The 17,020-nt window shown below is 37.8% G+C and overlaps 2 protein-coding genes across 2 annotated transcripts in view; one reads left to right on the top strand and one right to left on the bottom strand.

Annotated features, from left to right (window-relative positions):
- LOC150095449 (apolipophorins-like) overlaps nt 1-12,946 on the bottom strand; it is a 153,222-nt gene extending 140,276 nt beyond the window's left edge. Inside the window, exon 1 of the mRNA XM_090410680.1 lies at nt 12,932-12,946. The gene's annotated coding sequence lies outside the window, so the exon portion shown is untranslated. The remainder of the gene's footprint in view (nt 1-12,931) is intronic.
- A 2-nt stretch (nt 12,947-12,948) lies between these two features.
- LOC150095450 (forkhead box protein D3-like) lies at nt 12,949-16,093 on the top strand. Its single transcript, XM_090410050.1, has one exon. It carries the CDS (start codon nt 13,868-13,870, stop codon nt 15,125-15,127), a length of 1,260 nt encoding a protein of 419 aa, XP_090266176.1. The 5' UTR covers nt 12,949-13,867; the 3' UTR covers nt 15,128-16,093.
- The last annotated feature ends 927 nt before the right edge of the window (nt 16,094-17,020 follow it).

The following is a 17,020-nucleotide window of genomic DNA, read 5'->3' on the forward strand; positions in this document are numbered from 1 at the left end:
GAAAATGACATAATTAAAAATAATTTCCTAATACGAATATGATCAAGAGAGCATGTATCATTCAGGAGCCGTCCCTTTGAATTCTGGGTAACATGCATCTTACCCATAATTCAAAACATTTATTTTATTTTATTTTATTTTCTCAGTAGTCAGATCGAAAACAGGAGTAGGGAAAAAAAAAAGATTCCGTGTGTTCTTTATTTCGAAACTGCTTTAGTTGATCTGTATGAAGTAGGGAGGCTTAACTATCCTGTCTGGTTTCTCTTTGACATAGTTATCGTGTGCAAAGTTTACAAACCCAAATACCGACAACGATATTGTTGTAACAACCTATGAAAAGCTTTGCCTACCACACACACACACACACTTAATACACTATCGCATTCCTGCTCCAGCGGCCGATCACAGCATTTGTTAGCTCCATAGAAACGCCATACTTCATCCCTCTCTCCGCCTACTGTATTCGCTCACTTGGGCATAGATCGCGGTGTTCCCTGAAGAAGTCGAATACAAGGTAAGCTCACATAGATTTCCACGTGCACTTCCTTCCCCCCTCCCCCCCACAAAAGTAGCTATTCTCATGCAACAGGCCCATCTGGTCCGACCTTTCCCTATACTAAAGGGCATACATAAAGCTCCCTATTGTAAGTCTTCAGTCAAACGTCCGTTTTCACCCCATTTTCCGACCGAATACACAACTCACCACACAATGTACCAACTACATTACCTGGATTAGCACTGGCCTAGACGTTGACGCTTCGTTTATGTCCAACGAAAGCAAAACCCCGGTCTTTCGGCTTATTTCTCTACTGCTGCTTGTTTGACGAAAACGTCCACTTAATAGAGTCGTCTATTGTGTTGTCATTAACTGAGGTAAGCAATACTAGGCTCGCGCTTTAACTGAATCTTTCTATTGCTTCACGGTGAGTTTAGACCACTTCCTTTACCGTCCTCATAGGGGCCGATGGAATAGTAAAACGGAACACACAAGACGGGAAGAAGGAAGGGGGACCGCACCAGACACGCGAACTCTATGTTTAGGAATTAAGTAGGAAGAAATGAATAGAGCGGAGTTCTCTGTTCCTCTAAGCTACCAAAATGTAGGGATTCATGTTGTACAAAGTTGTCTTTAGTATAAGGTTGAATAAACAGGGGTTATACGCCCCGCCTCGTATTGCTAATGAGTTGAACCTACCAGGTAGTATGAGAAAGCATTTTTCATGAACATGGATTATAAACGGAAAAGGGATTAAAAGGGGATTAAAATACCCCACAGAGAAACTAATCTCATTCATTCATTTCTAAGGACTCCCATGCTTCTCCAAAAGAACCTCTGAAGAGAAATTATAATAGTTCGAAAGGGGAGAAATGCACTCTCAAATTATCTAAATATTATTGCATTTTGTTGGGAAAAAAAAAAAAAACATCTGAAACAATGAAAATTGCGATAAATACAGCTCATCAGGAGTCCTACAATCGTCCGTTGGAAATTAAATTACATTTTTGTTACTATGGTAACAGCTTAAAACATGCTAGCGATATTTTTTTAATGCGATCTCCGTAAACAATCGATATCATTTAAACAGCATGTCCTACGCACTCGTATAGTGTACAAGAGTCATAATCTGCAATTTAATCTTTTCAAACCGCGCTTCCTCTGTTGAGTTTTAATAAATATTTATAGGAGAAATGCCATCCATCATCTGAAGTGAGCAAAAATTCATCGGAAAACTTTATTTTCGATTACTTAAGTTTTGTAATGGCTTAGCATAGAAATGCGATGTTGTTATTTTGCATGTGCACTGGACTTGTAAATTTTCGAATGGATATAGAAACGGTATCATTTCCTGCTCAAGATAGTATTATCGTTTCAGTAATATAACCATTAGATTCATTGTAAACAGCATTAAACTGTTTTATGGCTACGTTTTGCAAGAGTATCTACATCATCAATCATCATCAGCATATATATCGAGTATCATTAAGAGTATCTACAAATAATCTATAAATAATGTTGAATTAAACGAGCAATATAATTAATACTGTGTCTTGCCTATAGCATTATGCATTTGATTTTGTTAAGGTTTTGATTATTTAATTAAAAGAAACAGCGTAATCAATCTTGAAAAGTTAGAACAAACCTTTTAATTACCTTTTTATCTCTCAAATAAATTACATTCATATGTTGTAGAGTTTTGTCAATAATATTATATTTTGCTAAAAGTTGTACAGTACAGACTTCAATAAAATCATGATAACTGGCATATTTATTTTAAAAGTGTTATTACATAACTGACTTTAAGTATCATAATAGCATAATTAATGCGTTATTATCGTTAGAATTGGAAATGGATAGAAAGAAGAAAAGAGGAGAGGAAAAGCCGAATATAGAGGAAAATTCATAACCAAAAAACACAAAATTAAATACTTATGACAACAGAAAGATAAATTTATAAAGTGAGTTTGACAATAGATAATCCCACTGACTTCGAATCTGGAGTAAGCTTTTATGAAAAGAGTGGGATTAGCATAAACCAAACTGGCATATCTGTTTTGCGTTTTTATGGACAGAATGCTGGCATTTATTATTGTGGGTTGTACTCGTAAAATTTCCAGAGCTCGTGGTTAGATGTTCTGTAACAGTTTAAGCATTTCGGATTGTGCGGCAATGTGAGTATAATAATAATAATAATAATAATAATAATAACTGGTATAGTTTTTAGCAGGAAAAAGTTATTTTGTGCAGAGTACTTTCTTGTTTTCGTTTAAATTCCAAATTAATCGAATATTGATAAAAATGCATTTGCTGTTATTTTTCGAGTTGTTCACGCTCTGACAGAAACATTCATTTCTTTATGATCTATAAGTATTCTTACTTAATTACTGTTGAAGAAAAGTTCAACAAATATGTTTTAAAATTTATGATTGTCATGATTATTCCTATGATTTTTTATATTTCATAAGAATCATATGAAAATTTATGATTCTGAATCCACAGAATCACGGTTGGTTACAATTATATTATTCATCTACACAACCTAAACTGGTGATGCAACTGAGTGTCATATGTTATTCTGATGGTCTCCCAATATGAATCCTTGGCCTAGGGAGGCGTATAATAATAAGATTGAAGGGCTAGTTGAAATTATGGTGCAAGAACTGAGAGTGTATGATGTCTTTAATTTAATTGAATATGTTCACTGGCATTTATTCCACAGGTTACTCACTCCAGTGTTGGAAAGAACATACATAAGAGTTCAGTTGCAGAAACAAGTGGTGCGTATGAGAGCGACTATTCCATAGTCAGATTGAAAAGCCCTTATAAATTTCTTGTCTTCTTAGCCTTAAAAAGCTTCATGCATGAGGTTATTAATGAAAATTGATCCATACATTTCTGGTATATGGTTACCATGCATAGATAAAATTCCAGAAAATCATAGTAATTTTTAGAGACATCTTTTGGTAATTTTTCTAATTATTCCTTCACAAAGTGACACACATGATGGGGTCCCTCTCACTGCCACGAAAGACTAATTGCATGTCCTTCTCTGAACGAAAACGTTACATAATTTATTAATGAATCCGAGACCGAATTTTCCGATATTTTTCTTTTATAAATCTCAGATGAGAGATATTTTTGAAAAAGTACTGAATGAATACACAATGACAATTTTTAAATTTTGTGCGAATTCTTATGCGAAACAATTTTTGTTTGTTTTGGTTGCAGTGGATACAAGAAAGAAATGCTGACAGGAGGGGATTTCAATAAAAAAAAAAAACTTTAAGAGAAAAATAAAATAAAATAAAATGCATGATATTTCGGACTCTCCTAGAAGTATTAACCATAATCAAGATATAATTCCGAGGCATCAACTCCAATTCCAACCAAAAAAAAAAGCAAACAAATGTCCATATTAAGAATCTCAAGTATCTGAAAGAAAAATCTATCTCTGATTGCTTAAATATTGGATACAACCATTGTCCCACTGTTCACCAGTAATAATTTTACTATTATGTTGTATCTTATGCTGACGATGAGAGCTGTTTCAAAACATTTTAAGGAAGATAGACAATAATTCGTTTGATAAATCATTAGTTTCGAAAAAAAATATTTCCTTTAGTTAAGAAATTCATATATGACTTGCAGGAGGACTTCCCTACTTCACTCCAGCTATTAATTTGTAAAAAAAAAAAAAAAAAGTTCGAGTGAACTCGAGTAAAAATAAAATTTGTCAGGCCAGTGAAATCTAATCGTGTACTAATAAAAGTTAAACATACGGCTTCTTGGCAGAGTTCGTGTCTTTTAAGTAGTTCAACAAGGCAACGCTGATGACGAGGGTTATATTCTTAGAAGCTTTCTGTTCCACTTTCGAAACTTTCTTTAAATTATATTAATTTATAATCGCTGAAATGAAGCCGTTTAGGATTTTCTTCAATCAGTAAAATCTGTACTTAAGCAAAATTGTTAAAGTATACATCTTATTCGGATTTCAGTCTGAATTTGAAAAAAAAAAAAAAAAAAATTAAGAAAGACAGAAAGAAAGTATGACTGATGAAGACGATATGAGTAAAGTTTAGGATAATTTTGGCACCAAATTAGTCACTGCAGTTTATTAGAAATTATTTGAAGCTACAGCGAAGAGGTGTGACTTGCTGGTTCTCATTAAGGCACATATTGTGCATCTGTCAGTAAGAGCAGGCTGATCAAAACACAAACAGCATCTCACAATTTCTGATATGCATGTGACCAGAAATACACAATGAGTGAAATTTTAAACCAATGCGACATTTTTTTTTTTCTAAATGAGTATATACACTATCTACCAATAATTGTACGGACACCCCTCTTATTTGAAGTTATTGAACAATTTTGTTAATATCATAAAAATTAGTGTACAGATAGTAGCAGTATTTCATCGTAGAAGTTGAATACAGGTGGTATGGCAACATGACTTGAACTCAATGACTTCGAGAGGTGTCACATTGGCGGCAAGGCCATACGTGCCATTGCCGCTTAACTGGACATCCAAATCAACGGTTGGGAATGTGATCGACAAATGGAGACGTTCTGGAATCACTAGTACAGGAAAATACATAGGGGAGCAGACGAAAATAACTGATAAGGACAGGAGGGTGCTAAAAAACCGGCTACAATAGGCACAGACCATCCGCGATGAGTTCCAGAGCGCCAGTAACACCACGGTGAGCACTAATACTGTACGAAAATAACTCTATTTACTGGATTTTCAAGGAAAGGCAACGGCACATAAGCCGAACATCATAACAACGAACAAGGCTGCTCATCTGGCGTGGCGCAAAGCGCATGTGAACTGGACCATTGAACAGTGGCAAACGGTACTCCGGAGCGATGAATCAAGGTCCACCTGTTTCCAGTCTGATAGCAAGGTATGGGTGTGAAGGCAGACTGGTGAACGCTTGTTACCACACTGTTGTATCGACAGTAAAGTTTGGTGGTGTAGGAGTAATGGTGTGGGGTACATTCAGTTGGTTTGGAGTGGGACCACCGGTCGTTATCCGTGGTTTCATGAAAGCAGCTCAGTACCTTCGTATTCTGGATAATCAGGTGATGGCTATACTGTGGGATTTTTATGGAACAGACCCGTGTTACTATCTATACGACAATGCCCCATGCCACAAAGCTGCAACTGTTATGGAATTGTATGAAGAGATGGGTGTGAAATGACTGCCCTGGCCGTTGCAGAGTCCTGACCTCAACCCCAGCACTAAGATGGAGGAATGGAGAAAAATTCCACCTGATGTCTGCCGCACATTAGTGGAAATCCTCCCTCAAAGGGTGCAGGAGGTGATCAAAATCAAAGGTGGACATACCCGATATTAGGATTCGCCTACTGGTAACAATTGTAAATTGAAAAAAGTGTCCGGAAAATTATTGGTAGATAGTGTATATGATTAAAGTTACAGCAAACAAAATTGCAATAATGGACATATGTGGATCATTAACCAGTAATTATCTCAAAATAATTCTGATTTATTTATAATTAAAAATACTCCTCGTACTTATCGTTTTTGTTTGAGTTACGTCTATTTCATTTACTTAGGACCAGATTCGTGATACTGAAAATTATTTTAATATAGTTCTAAAGAGGCCTAGTGTGCTGAGAATTAAGAGAACTTTCTTACATTAGTACATTAATAGTCTTCGAACTAACTCTTCGCTAATTCGAACCCATTGCTTAAAAATACATGATTAAAAATACATAATCATTGTCACACTATGCAAATGATTAGTCAATACCCACTACCCGTTGAAGGTACTATGAGGGGTAGCTTGAATTTCATAAGCAGACTAGCCTTCTTCTAATATCAAATGCTTAGCATTTTGGTATTATGACCTAGCCATTCCTTTGAACAGTGTAAACCACCCTTTGGGTAAAGAAAGAAGTTGTCGTTCAAACCAATTCTTCTGGTTGGCAGATCACACACACACACACACACACACACACACACACACACACACACACACACACACACACACCACGCATTTCACTTAAAACGCTTGAGTTCGGTTCCGACTGTCGCATTTTTATATGTGAAAGTCTTTATGTGTTAGACGATTTCTTTTTCGTCCGTAGTGTAATCACCATTCTCCTTACTGTAGAATTAAAATAGCTAAAATTGTTCCATGTTTTGTCTCTAAAATCGAATTATTTAGCCCTTAACTTAACCTACCCAAAGTAATATGTGATTGGTTCCCAGAGATTCACATCAAACAAACATGCGAGAGAAATTTTTGCACTTTATACCTATCAGAAACATTCATCATGAACACTCTTATTCTTTAATCATCAATCTTGAAACACTCTTGAAGAACAAGTATAATTTTTTCTTGAAGACTGTCATGTCTAAATGCGTGTAAAACATTGTTACGGTCTCAATTCATTCATTCTTTCGTTTATTTCCTTGAATCATTTGATTAAGTAGAATGTAATTGCGACGCAGAAATCCTACTGGGAAACACTCACAAACTCACACACACACACACACACACACACACACACACACACACACACACACACACACACACACACACACACACACACACACACACACACACACACACACACACGCACACGCACGCACACGCACACACACACACACACACGCACACGCACACACACACACACGCACACACGCACACACACACACATTCTAAATTCAGTACCAACGCAACGTTTTGAAGGTGCGAGAAGTATTGAAAGGAAACACAGCGTGTATCTGTCTTCTACAGTCAACATACCATCGCTGTCAGTTACCTCACTTCCCTCTCAGGAATAGTCATCACCTGCAAGCCCATATTGCTGGAGTAAAGGGACCTTTAAAAGCCGTTTCTTGAAAATTCTAAGGACACTTCAGTCATTCAAGCCAAAGGCTGCAATGATATCAAAGCAAAAGATGCTTTTCTACGCCATCCCCGAATTTGGTGATTTTGTTCTGGGCTACAGGAACGGCCACCCACTTATGAACGCCTAATTTCTCATCCCCTAAATCCGCAGAAACGTCCTCTTAGTGAACACAGACACAGAATGAATGGTGCATTGTGAACATCATAAAAGTACTTTATATGTTTCTCCTCGGTGAGAAAGACAAGTGTATGGGGAGACATATATAGCGTAAACTGTGATACACACGTGAACATTGAAGAGGCTGTACAGAAGACACAAAAGAAACGCGTAAGAAAGGAAAATGGGAGAGGATTCAACGTGGCAGGCATTCACCTTAACGTTGTGCTAAGAACCCAAAACTGAAAACTCCCCTGATAGTTGTTTCTTTAAAAGGGAAAAAAAAAAAATCCCTCATCGCAAATGTTTTTGATAATATCAGAGTATAGGAGTCAGTAGATTGGAATTCAAATTTTCCATTCCGTGCTGCTTTGTCCATTTCATTAGTTATGTCACACTTGGACAGATGCCAAATAATTCCGCTTAGAATTTACCGTCTCTTTTTTAGCCGTTTTTATACCGGTATTTTTCTTTAAAAGGAATCTCTAACGTCCTTTATAAAGAGCGCGCTTGACAACACAGATTAACCTCATGCTCTCCTGCAGTGTCCTGTGAGTTCAGTAACAGCCCGTGATAAAAACTCGATGATGCATCTCTCCCTTCTCTCGTCCTCATCCAACACGCCTTTTGTTTGTGAAAAATGCCTGGAATATCTCAATAATTGCACGAAAGTACGCGGTCAAGAAGACAGTCACTGCTTTCACACCAATGTGCCGTCATATGTATACTGCCGTGGCAATTTACTGGAATCAAATGACGATCGCCTCAATGTTTTTATGTGTGAACATTGGAGCATTATTAGATGTGTGGGTGCTGGCGTTGAAATAGGGGGATCGTCATTAGCTGAACTTATGGGATGTGCTGTTGTTGTATATTGCTTTCAAGAGAGCCATAAATAGCCGATGACATATATCAAGATCTAATTTCTTTCAGCCGGTCGCTCAAAAAGCTACCAACCGACTAAATAACAACGATAGACATTATTTTGAAAGGCACACTTTCTTCAGTTATTTTGGGAGAACTGAATAGCACAAAGTTGGGCTACTAGCAGCAGTTAAGTGACATATATATGTACGCTCTACAACTTGGAGCATCCGAATGATCTGATTTACAAATCCTGATCTAGAATTCAGTGACAAATACACAGTTGCTGTTACTGCATAATCGTCAAGGTCTGGCAGTATACACAGCGCACAATTAGCAGTTCAAATCTTGAGAAAGGACTCTTCTTGTGTGACAGTGCATTAGAAGGTAGGATACTAATATCTAAACAAACTCAGGAATTATTTTAGGAATTCGTTCAGAAAATAATGAATGCAGAAATTATGTTACTAATGCAGAAATTAGTAACATTAGAAATGAAGAAATTTGGAAACCATTTATTTATTTGTTTATTAACATTAATTTTTGTTAAGTATTATTCAACGCCTATTGACTTCACTGTGTGTTTTTTCTTCACCTGTCGACAGCTTGAAGTTGAATGGGAAATCATCGTGGAAATGAACCTTTTCGAATCCTTCTAAGAAGTAAGAAACAATTATAAGAGCAAATGCAGGAGAATTAGCCGATTTCATACACAGGCGGAAAGACATCCATCTCTTGCAAAACTAACAAACAAGCTCAAGAACTTTGTAATAAATGTACATAATCTTTGACTTTGTTCTTTGTCATAAAACTCAAACATAATTGAAAACTATTGATGCAAGAGCAGAAAGATACCAACGTTAACATGAAGGATTAGAATCAGGAAATCGACCAAACGGTGAAGATTCTGCCTAATTGGCAATTAAATGGTTCTAAAACTCTCGTTGAAAACCTATTTTGAAGTGAGAGGATATAAAATGCTGAATACGCGTATACATTTTCAACACCGGCTTAGCCGTCCTGACGGCCGAGTGGATGGCATTAGAATCCCACATCCATCGCGTGGTACGAGACTACCACTCTACTTATTAGTCCTGAAGGGACTTGAAAAAAGTCATGTTTGGTCTTTAGAAGAGGATTTGTAGATTATAATATTTTACCCGCTCACCGCACTAATGTACGATAGGACTGTTCCGTGAGTGAGATTCTCACAAAAAATGAAATCAAAAAGACCATCGGATCGGAATGATGAACAACACGAGCGACTTGTGGATATAGACTTCGATCGTTTATGACACAGCTGAACTATAGATTGCGAATATCTTGAGGTTATCTGGATTATTTTAATAGAAGCTCGGCAAGAAAAAAAAAAAAAAAAAGCCTGTTCAGCAGCTCTTACACCCGATTCCTTAAATTAGTTCAGGAGTGTACCAAGTTATGGTCGTAACCAAATAACTTTTCCCACACTCCGTTTAGGTTTATTTGTCGTCGATAAAAGATTAGCACCTAGAAACTGAGTACTTAAAATGCCCTTAAGTGAAATTCTCCTACATTAGATTGCGAACGAAATCATAGTTGAATTTTTTTTTTTTTCTTGGAGAAATTTAAACACTTCGAGGTTAAACGTTAGCCCAGAATTTATGGATAAATTTAAGATATTTTATTCGAAAGCTGTTATTGAGGAAGAAAAGCGACCATCACTTGGATTACATACTGAAACGATAGAATAGATGTTTCTAAAACACAAGGATTGTGCCTTTGTAGGTTTTTTTTTAAAAAAAAATACTTCTAATTTTTGCAAAATCATGACACTTAAAAAAAGTCACGAAACGTATTTTAAAATACTTATATCGTAGTCAGTTTTCCTCTCAGCAGCTGAAGCTATCGCAAAAAAAACGGAAATTTGAAGTTTCTGTATGACTTCAAGAATCGGAACATCCAGTCCACCCCATAGTCCTTCCCTTGTCTCTAGTAAATCATTTTTTGTTCTGTCATCTGAAATAGGTAGCTTGCATGTTGCTAGCCTCCGTAGCTCAGTCGGTATACACGAAGCCTTTTGGTCGGAAAGACCTGGGTTCGATTCCAGTTAGTGACGTGAGGAACTTTTATCTGATCTCTTTCGATGAAAGGTGAGTAAGCCGGTCTCATACGGAGGTAAGGGGGGTTTCACCCGGAAGGGGTTTTTCGTCCCCCAGAACAGGGGGAAGAAAAACCCCTTCACGCATCTACAGACATAAGACACAAGACACTCCGAGAATAAGGATTGACCGATCTATTCTGTGGGATTTCCAGTTTCAAATCGTAACAGGCCACTAGGCCTAATACTAAAGAAAGAAGAAGTTTGCATGTTGTTCCTCTATTCAACCATGAATTGTTAAAGAGTACACTTGAGATTTTTTTTTATTTATCGAAATATTTTATCAGTCTTAAAACATAAGTGAAATATATGGCATTGAATTAATTGCGATTGGTTTATATCGCAGACTAAAGCTATAATTTTGGTCATCTACTTAAGTGATTCTCAGGCGAAAAGACGATTTTCACAGAGAAACATTTAAGTCAATCAACTAAAAGATTTTATCCGAAGGATTTCGGATTTCCAAAAAAAGATGTATGCATCACACAGATCCATTCGCGAAAGAAGCGATCGGAACGAATGGAACCTTTAAAATAAGTGTCAAGTTGGCTTTCATTCAATCTGAAGTATATTCAATTACAGAAGCGTAAAGAAATCTAAGCTTCATGCAGTTTTGTGGCTTGCTTCATCAGAAGTAACAGACAGCCTATAAATATTCAGAAATTCCTATCGCCTTTATTCATGCAACACCCAATCATGCATGGATTGTGCATTATTATAACTCAGCTGGTGATTCTGCTCAAAACGTGTCTACCAAGTTACGTAAAGACAGACCTGTCCTTTACTATTGCACTGTATGGTGTATTGGTGACACTTTTTTGATTTCGATTGACTGATTTCTTTAAACTGCTTGGCTTAAATTTTTGATTAAAGCTCGTTCTCAAGTAATAAAATAAGAATTCGACAGAAATATAACCCACGATCGTAGCTGACTGTGTAGCTTAACCTTAGCTGCTTCTCTCTAGTTCTTTTCGAGAAATGAAAGAGAAACAATTTCACCATTCCATGGTGATCCTGGTTTTGCATCTCGATTTTAGGACAGTGCAACAAATTATGTATCTACTCCAAACGGACTTTTGTCAAAATTTGACGATATTGTTTGTGGATATCAAGAAGCAATCAATGGTGATTTACATAAAAGTACGCCATACAGATGATAGTTTTTTTTTTTTTTTTTTTGTTGTTGTTTTGTTTTAAGTAAATGTACAACACATGCGTAATATCTACAATAAATAAATAAAAGAAATAAAAAAAAATTGATCTCTTCGGTTATTTTCACGTTTGTGTGTACTTTAGTAAATCCGAATTAAAAATATTAAGAATTACACGAAATCGGTTTTAATGATGTTTATTTATATTAAAAAAAATGCTTTTTTACAATGTATCTGAAAGCACCTCGAATATAAACACTACAATACTTGCTCGCTAAAGCAACCCTGAGCATAGTTACTATTAGAAAATTTCGAACGTATAACTACGTCATTCATTGAAAAGAGATTACAGGATCATAAGAGGTCACTTCAAAATCACTCTGGTGGTATTTTCCTGAACTCAAACTTTCTTTTTATTTTTATAACAATAAAAATAAAAAGCTGTTCATTTGTACCCAAGAAATAAATGCTTCTCATGCCTCCACTGATAATATGATTTTCAACTTTCTTCCATTAGAACTATAATCTCCAAACTGCGACACGCATCTCCCCCGTCAAGGGGAGGTGCGTGTCGCAGTTTGTAAAATATCAAGAACTTATGTGAGACGGGTTTTCTACTATTATTATGAAGATTTCGAAGAATTGAGAGTCATTATTTCTTTGTTAAAATCATGTTGGAGAAAATTTGTGCAAGAACAAACACATTAAAGCAGCTCAATCAATTTTTTTAACAAATGTGTTTGTATTATTTGTGTGATGGGAGTCAAAGTAAAATAATTATACTGGGAGGATAATTTAAAACTTAGAGGAACGTAGCAAATTTTTTTTGCAGGTCAGCTGGGTGCACAGCTATAAAGCATTTGGAAATCACTGTCTTAAGATTGGTGATTATTCAATGGAGTAAGAATAACGTTCCTTTGTTTTTCGAAGAAAATCTTTAACTATTTCAGTATATGGTTTCAAAATCTTTGACCTAAAGGGAAAAAATAAAAAGGAGAAAAAAAAGAAATCAATAAACATCTTAAATGCTACAAACATTTTTAGTCAAATAACATATTTGTTTAATATAAACTGAAATGCATTCTGGAATCAATATCAGCAAAGCTTGGAGAAAAATAAATAAATAAATAATAACGAAATCATTTACGTTCACTCAACGTATGTGGCTGTAGGAGAATAATTTTAACGTGAGTTACTTGTTAGTTGTTTGTGAGCAAACATTGAAGAGCATTTCCTACCTGATTATGAAGATCTTGTTTTCTTGTTGCTACTGGTTACCCTACAATCTACAGTGGAAGCTCGTAAAGTTAACTGGGCACACAGTTTGTTTCAGATTATTGGTTACTGTCTTGAGTTATGTCTTTAGGAGGAGCATCCCATATATTATTGCAAGTTCAAGCCCGTTTGCAGCTACCTGAAATGTTGATTGCGGAGAATGAGAGGAAAAAATGCAATTAATTAAATTAAAATATTAACAGACAATTTAAACAAGGAGACAGAAGTAAATGCAGATAGAAGTACAGTATATTAAATGCAAATGATCTTGTAGCGACACCTAGTGATTGGGTTTCATACTTGATTAGGAATCCCGGGAAGAAACTACACCGTACTTTAGCTAACACTGAGGTGGTCCTAATCCCGGAAATTTAGACGTCACTTTCCGAGGCAGTAACACAACCCCCTAACTATCCACTGTCATCGTTAATTCCCGCATTCGTCCTTCGCAGCACGTGGTGATAAATCTCCGCTTACCGCTAACACTGTCGACACAAAATTAATAATTTCGCGAGGGGTGGAGCTCTTCCTGAAACGGACGCGTGTTGAATCGTCGGACTGAAACCGACAGTTAACGTTCGTCCAAGCCCACTGCGTGTCACGTGGACTGTACGCCTCCCGATTGGACTGCGCGTTCACAAATTTTCACGGTCCACAAAGCAGTCGTTATCGAAGCGGCGACAAGTTGAGCGAGCATCGTCGTTTCAACCAACTTCCGATTCGGACGGTGGGAAAAAAGCGATCGGCCGCACACAGTCTCTCTCTGACGACCTTGTGACCACACTGGTGTAGCTGTCTTGCACGTGCAGTCATCGCTTGTTTTCGTCAGCCTGCAGTTCCACGCTTTCGCCGACGAGCTCAGCCGCCCGCCGCTGGGCTTCTACCTGAACGCCACTCCCATGCGCTTTCCAGTGCGCGAGGAGGCTCGGAGCCAGGCGAGCGTTACGCCCCAACAACCTGGGTTCTGCCCCTCGTACCACAGTCACATGATGGAAGCGCTCCAGCAAGCGGCCGCACCACCTTCTCCGCTGACCCCCGCTTCCGTTGTCCAGCCACCGGAGTCGCTAAGTTGTGTGGTGCGATGCCCTTCGTTGAGGGATGTCGACGTGAACTCCATCAGAAACCTCATCTCGAACCCACGATCGCCCTCCGATGGGGACCAAGACGCGTTAGTATCGGTCGATTCAGATGACCAAGAAAACGAACTGGACGGGGGTGGAGTTGCCGAGGTGGACACTACGGACACAGGGGACCAGAAAGACACTTCGAAGGATGAAGATGGAAAATCGAAGAGCCATCTGGTGAAGCCTCCATACTCGTACATCGCTCTCATCACCATGGCAATCCTACAGTCCCCGGAGAAGAAACTCACGCTGAGTGGAATCTGCGACTTCATTAAGAACCGATTCCCGTTCTACCGCGAGAAATACCCAATGTGGCAAAACAGCATTCGGCACAACCTGTCACTAAACGACTGCTTCATCAAGATCCCACGTGAACCTGGAAACCCTGGCAAAGGTAACTACTGGACCCTCGATCCCGCTAGCGAAGACATGTTCGACAATGGAAGCTTCTTACGGCGAAGGAAACGCTACAAACGCCAGCATCCCGATCCGCTGAAAGATCCCTCGGCTTTTATGGCAACCATCCATCCTTATAGGCCAGCTCACGGACTGTTTGCAGGAGGCCATCCCCCTCTGGGATTCTCTGGGGGTTATCCGTATATGCCACCACCCGTGCCACTGTTAACCCCACAAGACCTCGCTCGTGTTTCTCTGCAGTCCATCAACTTAGGTCTCCCCAACCACCTCGCTAGTCCCGTATTGCCGCAGACACTCCTACCGCCACCGGAAACTCCTAGCGTCCCGTGCACAAAGCAGTCTTCTCTCTCGTCCAAACCCAGTTTTTCCATCGATCGGATCATTGGTGATAAAGTTTCCGAAGTGAGCAAAGCCGCCGATCTTATGACCTTACGACCGACGGTGATCCCAGGAACAGCTTCATTTATGAGTCTACCCCGTTCCGTAGCGCCCTGTCCTGAAAGTGCATTCGCGTATCCCAGCACAGCTCTGACGGCTCTGAACTTAGAAAAGTACCGTCAGTACCTGCAGTCACTGGGGATGGCCCCCTTAGAGACCAATATAGGGTGGCCTCGATGATTTCTCACCTTAGTGCTACTAAAGAACTTGCGAAAGTAAAATGCTAGATCAAACTGCGATCGTTCAAGAAATGGAGGCGAGTAAGCCATCCTGATTCAAGATGCAGAAGTAATTATATGCAAAACTCTCGGCAAACACGATGCGGGTACTCCTCTCCTGTAATGTATGTAACATAGACTCAGAAATCCTACCACCCACCCACCTTGTGACTGCGTTTTCTCTTATGGAGATCCGAGCGTGACTAGACTTACCTTGGAACTAAGTGCAATCTCAAAAGCATTCTTCCTATTTTCAGAGAAAAAAATAAAAACAAAAGAAACAGTATATGCCAACACCAGCCCCTTTATCAGTTCCCCGAACAGCAGCGTCTGCAGTTGACCCCTTGTAAATCACTGATAAAAATCACCCTCCAAATAATAACTGTCCCCGTTCGCGATAAAGTACAACTGCAACTCAGTGTCGCGCTCTGAAAAACAGACCCAAACTTCTTGCGCAGCATTTTTTAAGACTTGAAGTGTGCGAAGCAGTTGCATCGAGGGACTAAAGCCATACCAAAAGGTTTGATTTCCCCAAAACCTTACTATTTCTAATTAGAGAGTAGTGTGGGTTGAACTTGTATGTATTGCGTGAATGTGCGTGTGTTGCGAATAAAGGCGCGTAAAGAGACACCAGTGAGAACTGTAACAATCTTGTCAGGCGTTTTATAGTGCCGCCATCACTAAAACGTCTTCGTAACTCCCGTTACAAAACTAAACTTGAGGAGAATTATGCCGATTTGCAATGTAGATAATGTTATGTACCTTGAGATGTGTGTAATAATAAAAACAATTCATTGACAAAATCTATGTATTTAGGCCTACTTTACTTATGCTTGCAATTTTAGACACGCTAAAAGTTAGAACGAATAGGAACGAGATCACTATACAGTACAATAATCCAATTAGAAGAATATATAAGCTAGATAAGTTACATAAATTAGTAGAGTGCTTTCATTTACGTATGAAGTATTTCAGATTCTCCTAGAGTACATGAAATTTAATTAATCATCATAAAATGTAAGTCTTTTTAAGGAAGTACTTTTCTTAATAAATTGAGAGATTCAGTTTTAATTTGAAATCATAACTGAGCTGCTCTTCCTCATCAGTAATACGATAGTATTAGTTATTTTCATATCTCATACTAACTATGAAAATTGTTCTGGAACTTTTGGTCCCACAATAATCTGAAGCAGATTCTCTAATTTCCACTATTATAAATTATAAATTACAAACATTACACAAAAGTGTGTTCGACTTTCGCGAACAAACTCTGACAAAAGTTAGAAAATCACTACGAAACATGGAAAGTATATTTATTTATTTAAGTCTATTACATGAAAAATTTCAGCAACACACTATCGAATGTTTATATACGATTGCACATATACTGGATCTGCAGCCATATTCTTGTAAAACATGAGAATAAATATGTTTAGGGACGGTAAATATTCATTCTTTCCATGCGAAAACCATATTAAGAGTAAGATTTCAACGCATTAGCTCGATGGTTTCGTAAATTCAGTTACTAACTTTCTTTCTTTATGTTTACTTCTTAATTACTGCACTCTGTAGGGATCAAATGACAATGTTTTTATATATAGGAAAGTTAATAAGAAGAAGCGTAATTTAGTTTCAGTGACAAATTCATGTAACCAATATGTTGTATGTTTCCTCAGAACTGGTTTAATTAGAATCTGAGGCAAAAGTGTGTAACTTCGTATGTACATTCAGAAATGCGAAAAGAGAATTTAAATTAAATTAAATGCTAAGATCTAATCCAGAAATTACTAAGACATTTTTTCTACATATTTAGATCATGTCTTTCTCAGCTTTTAACTCGAATATTACGTAATTG

The sequence above is a fragment of the Typopeltis vanoorti genome, chromosome 20 (assembly GCF_054136105.1).
Source record: "Typopeltis vanoorti isolate ZY-2024b chromosome 20, IOZ_Tvanoo_1.0, whole genome shotgun sequence".
Classification (NCBI taxonomy): domain Eukaryota; kingdom Metazoa; phylum Arthropoda; class Arachnida; order Uropygi; family Thelyphonidae; genus Typopeltis; species Typopeltis vanoorti.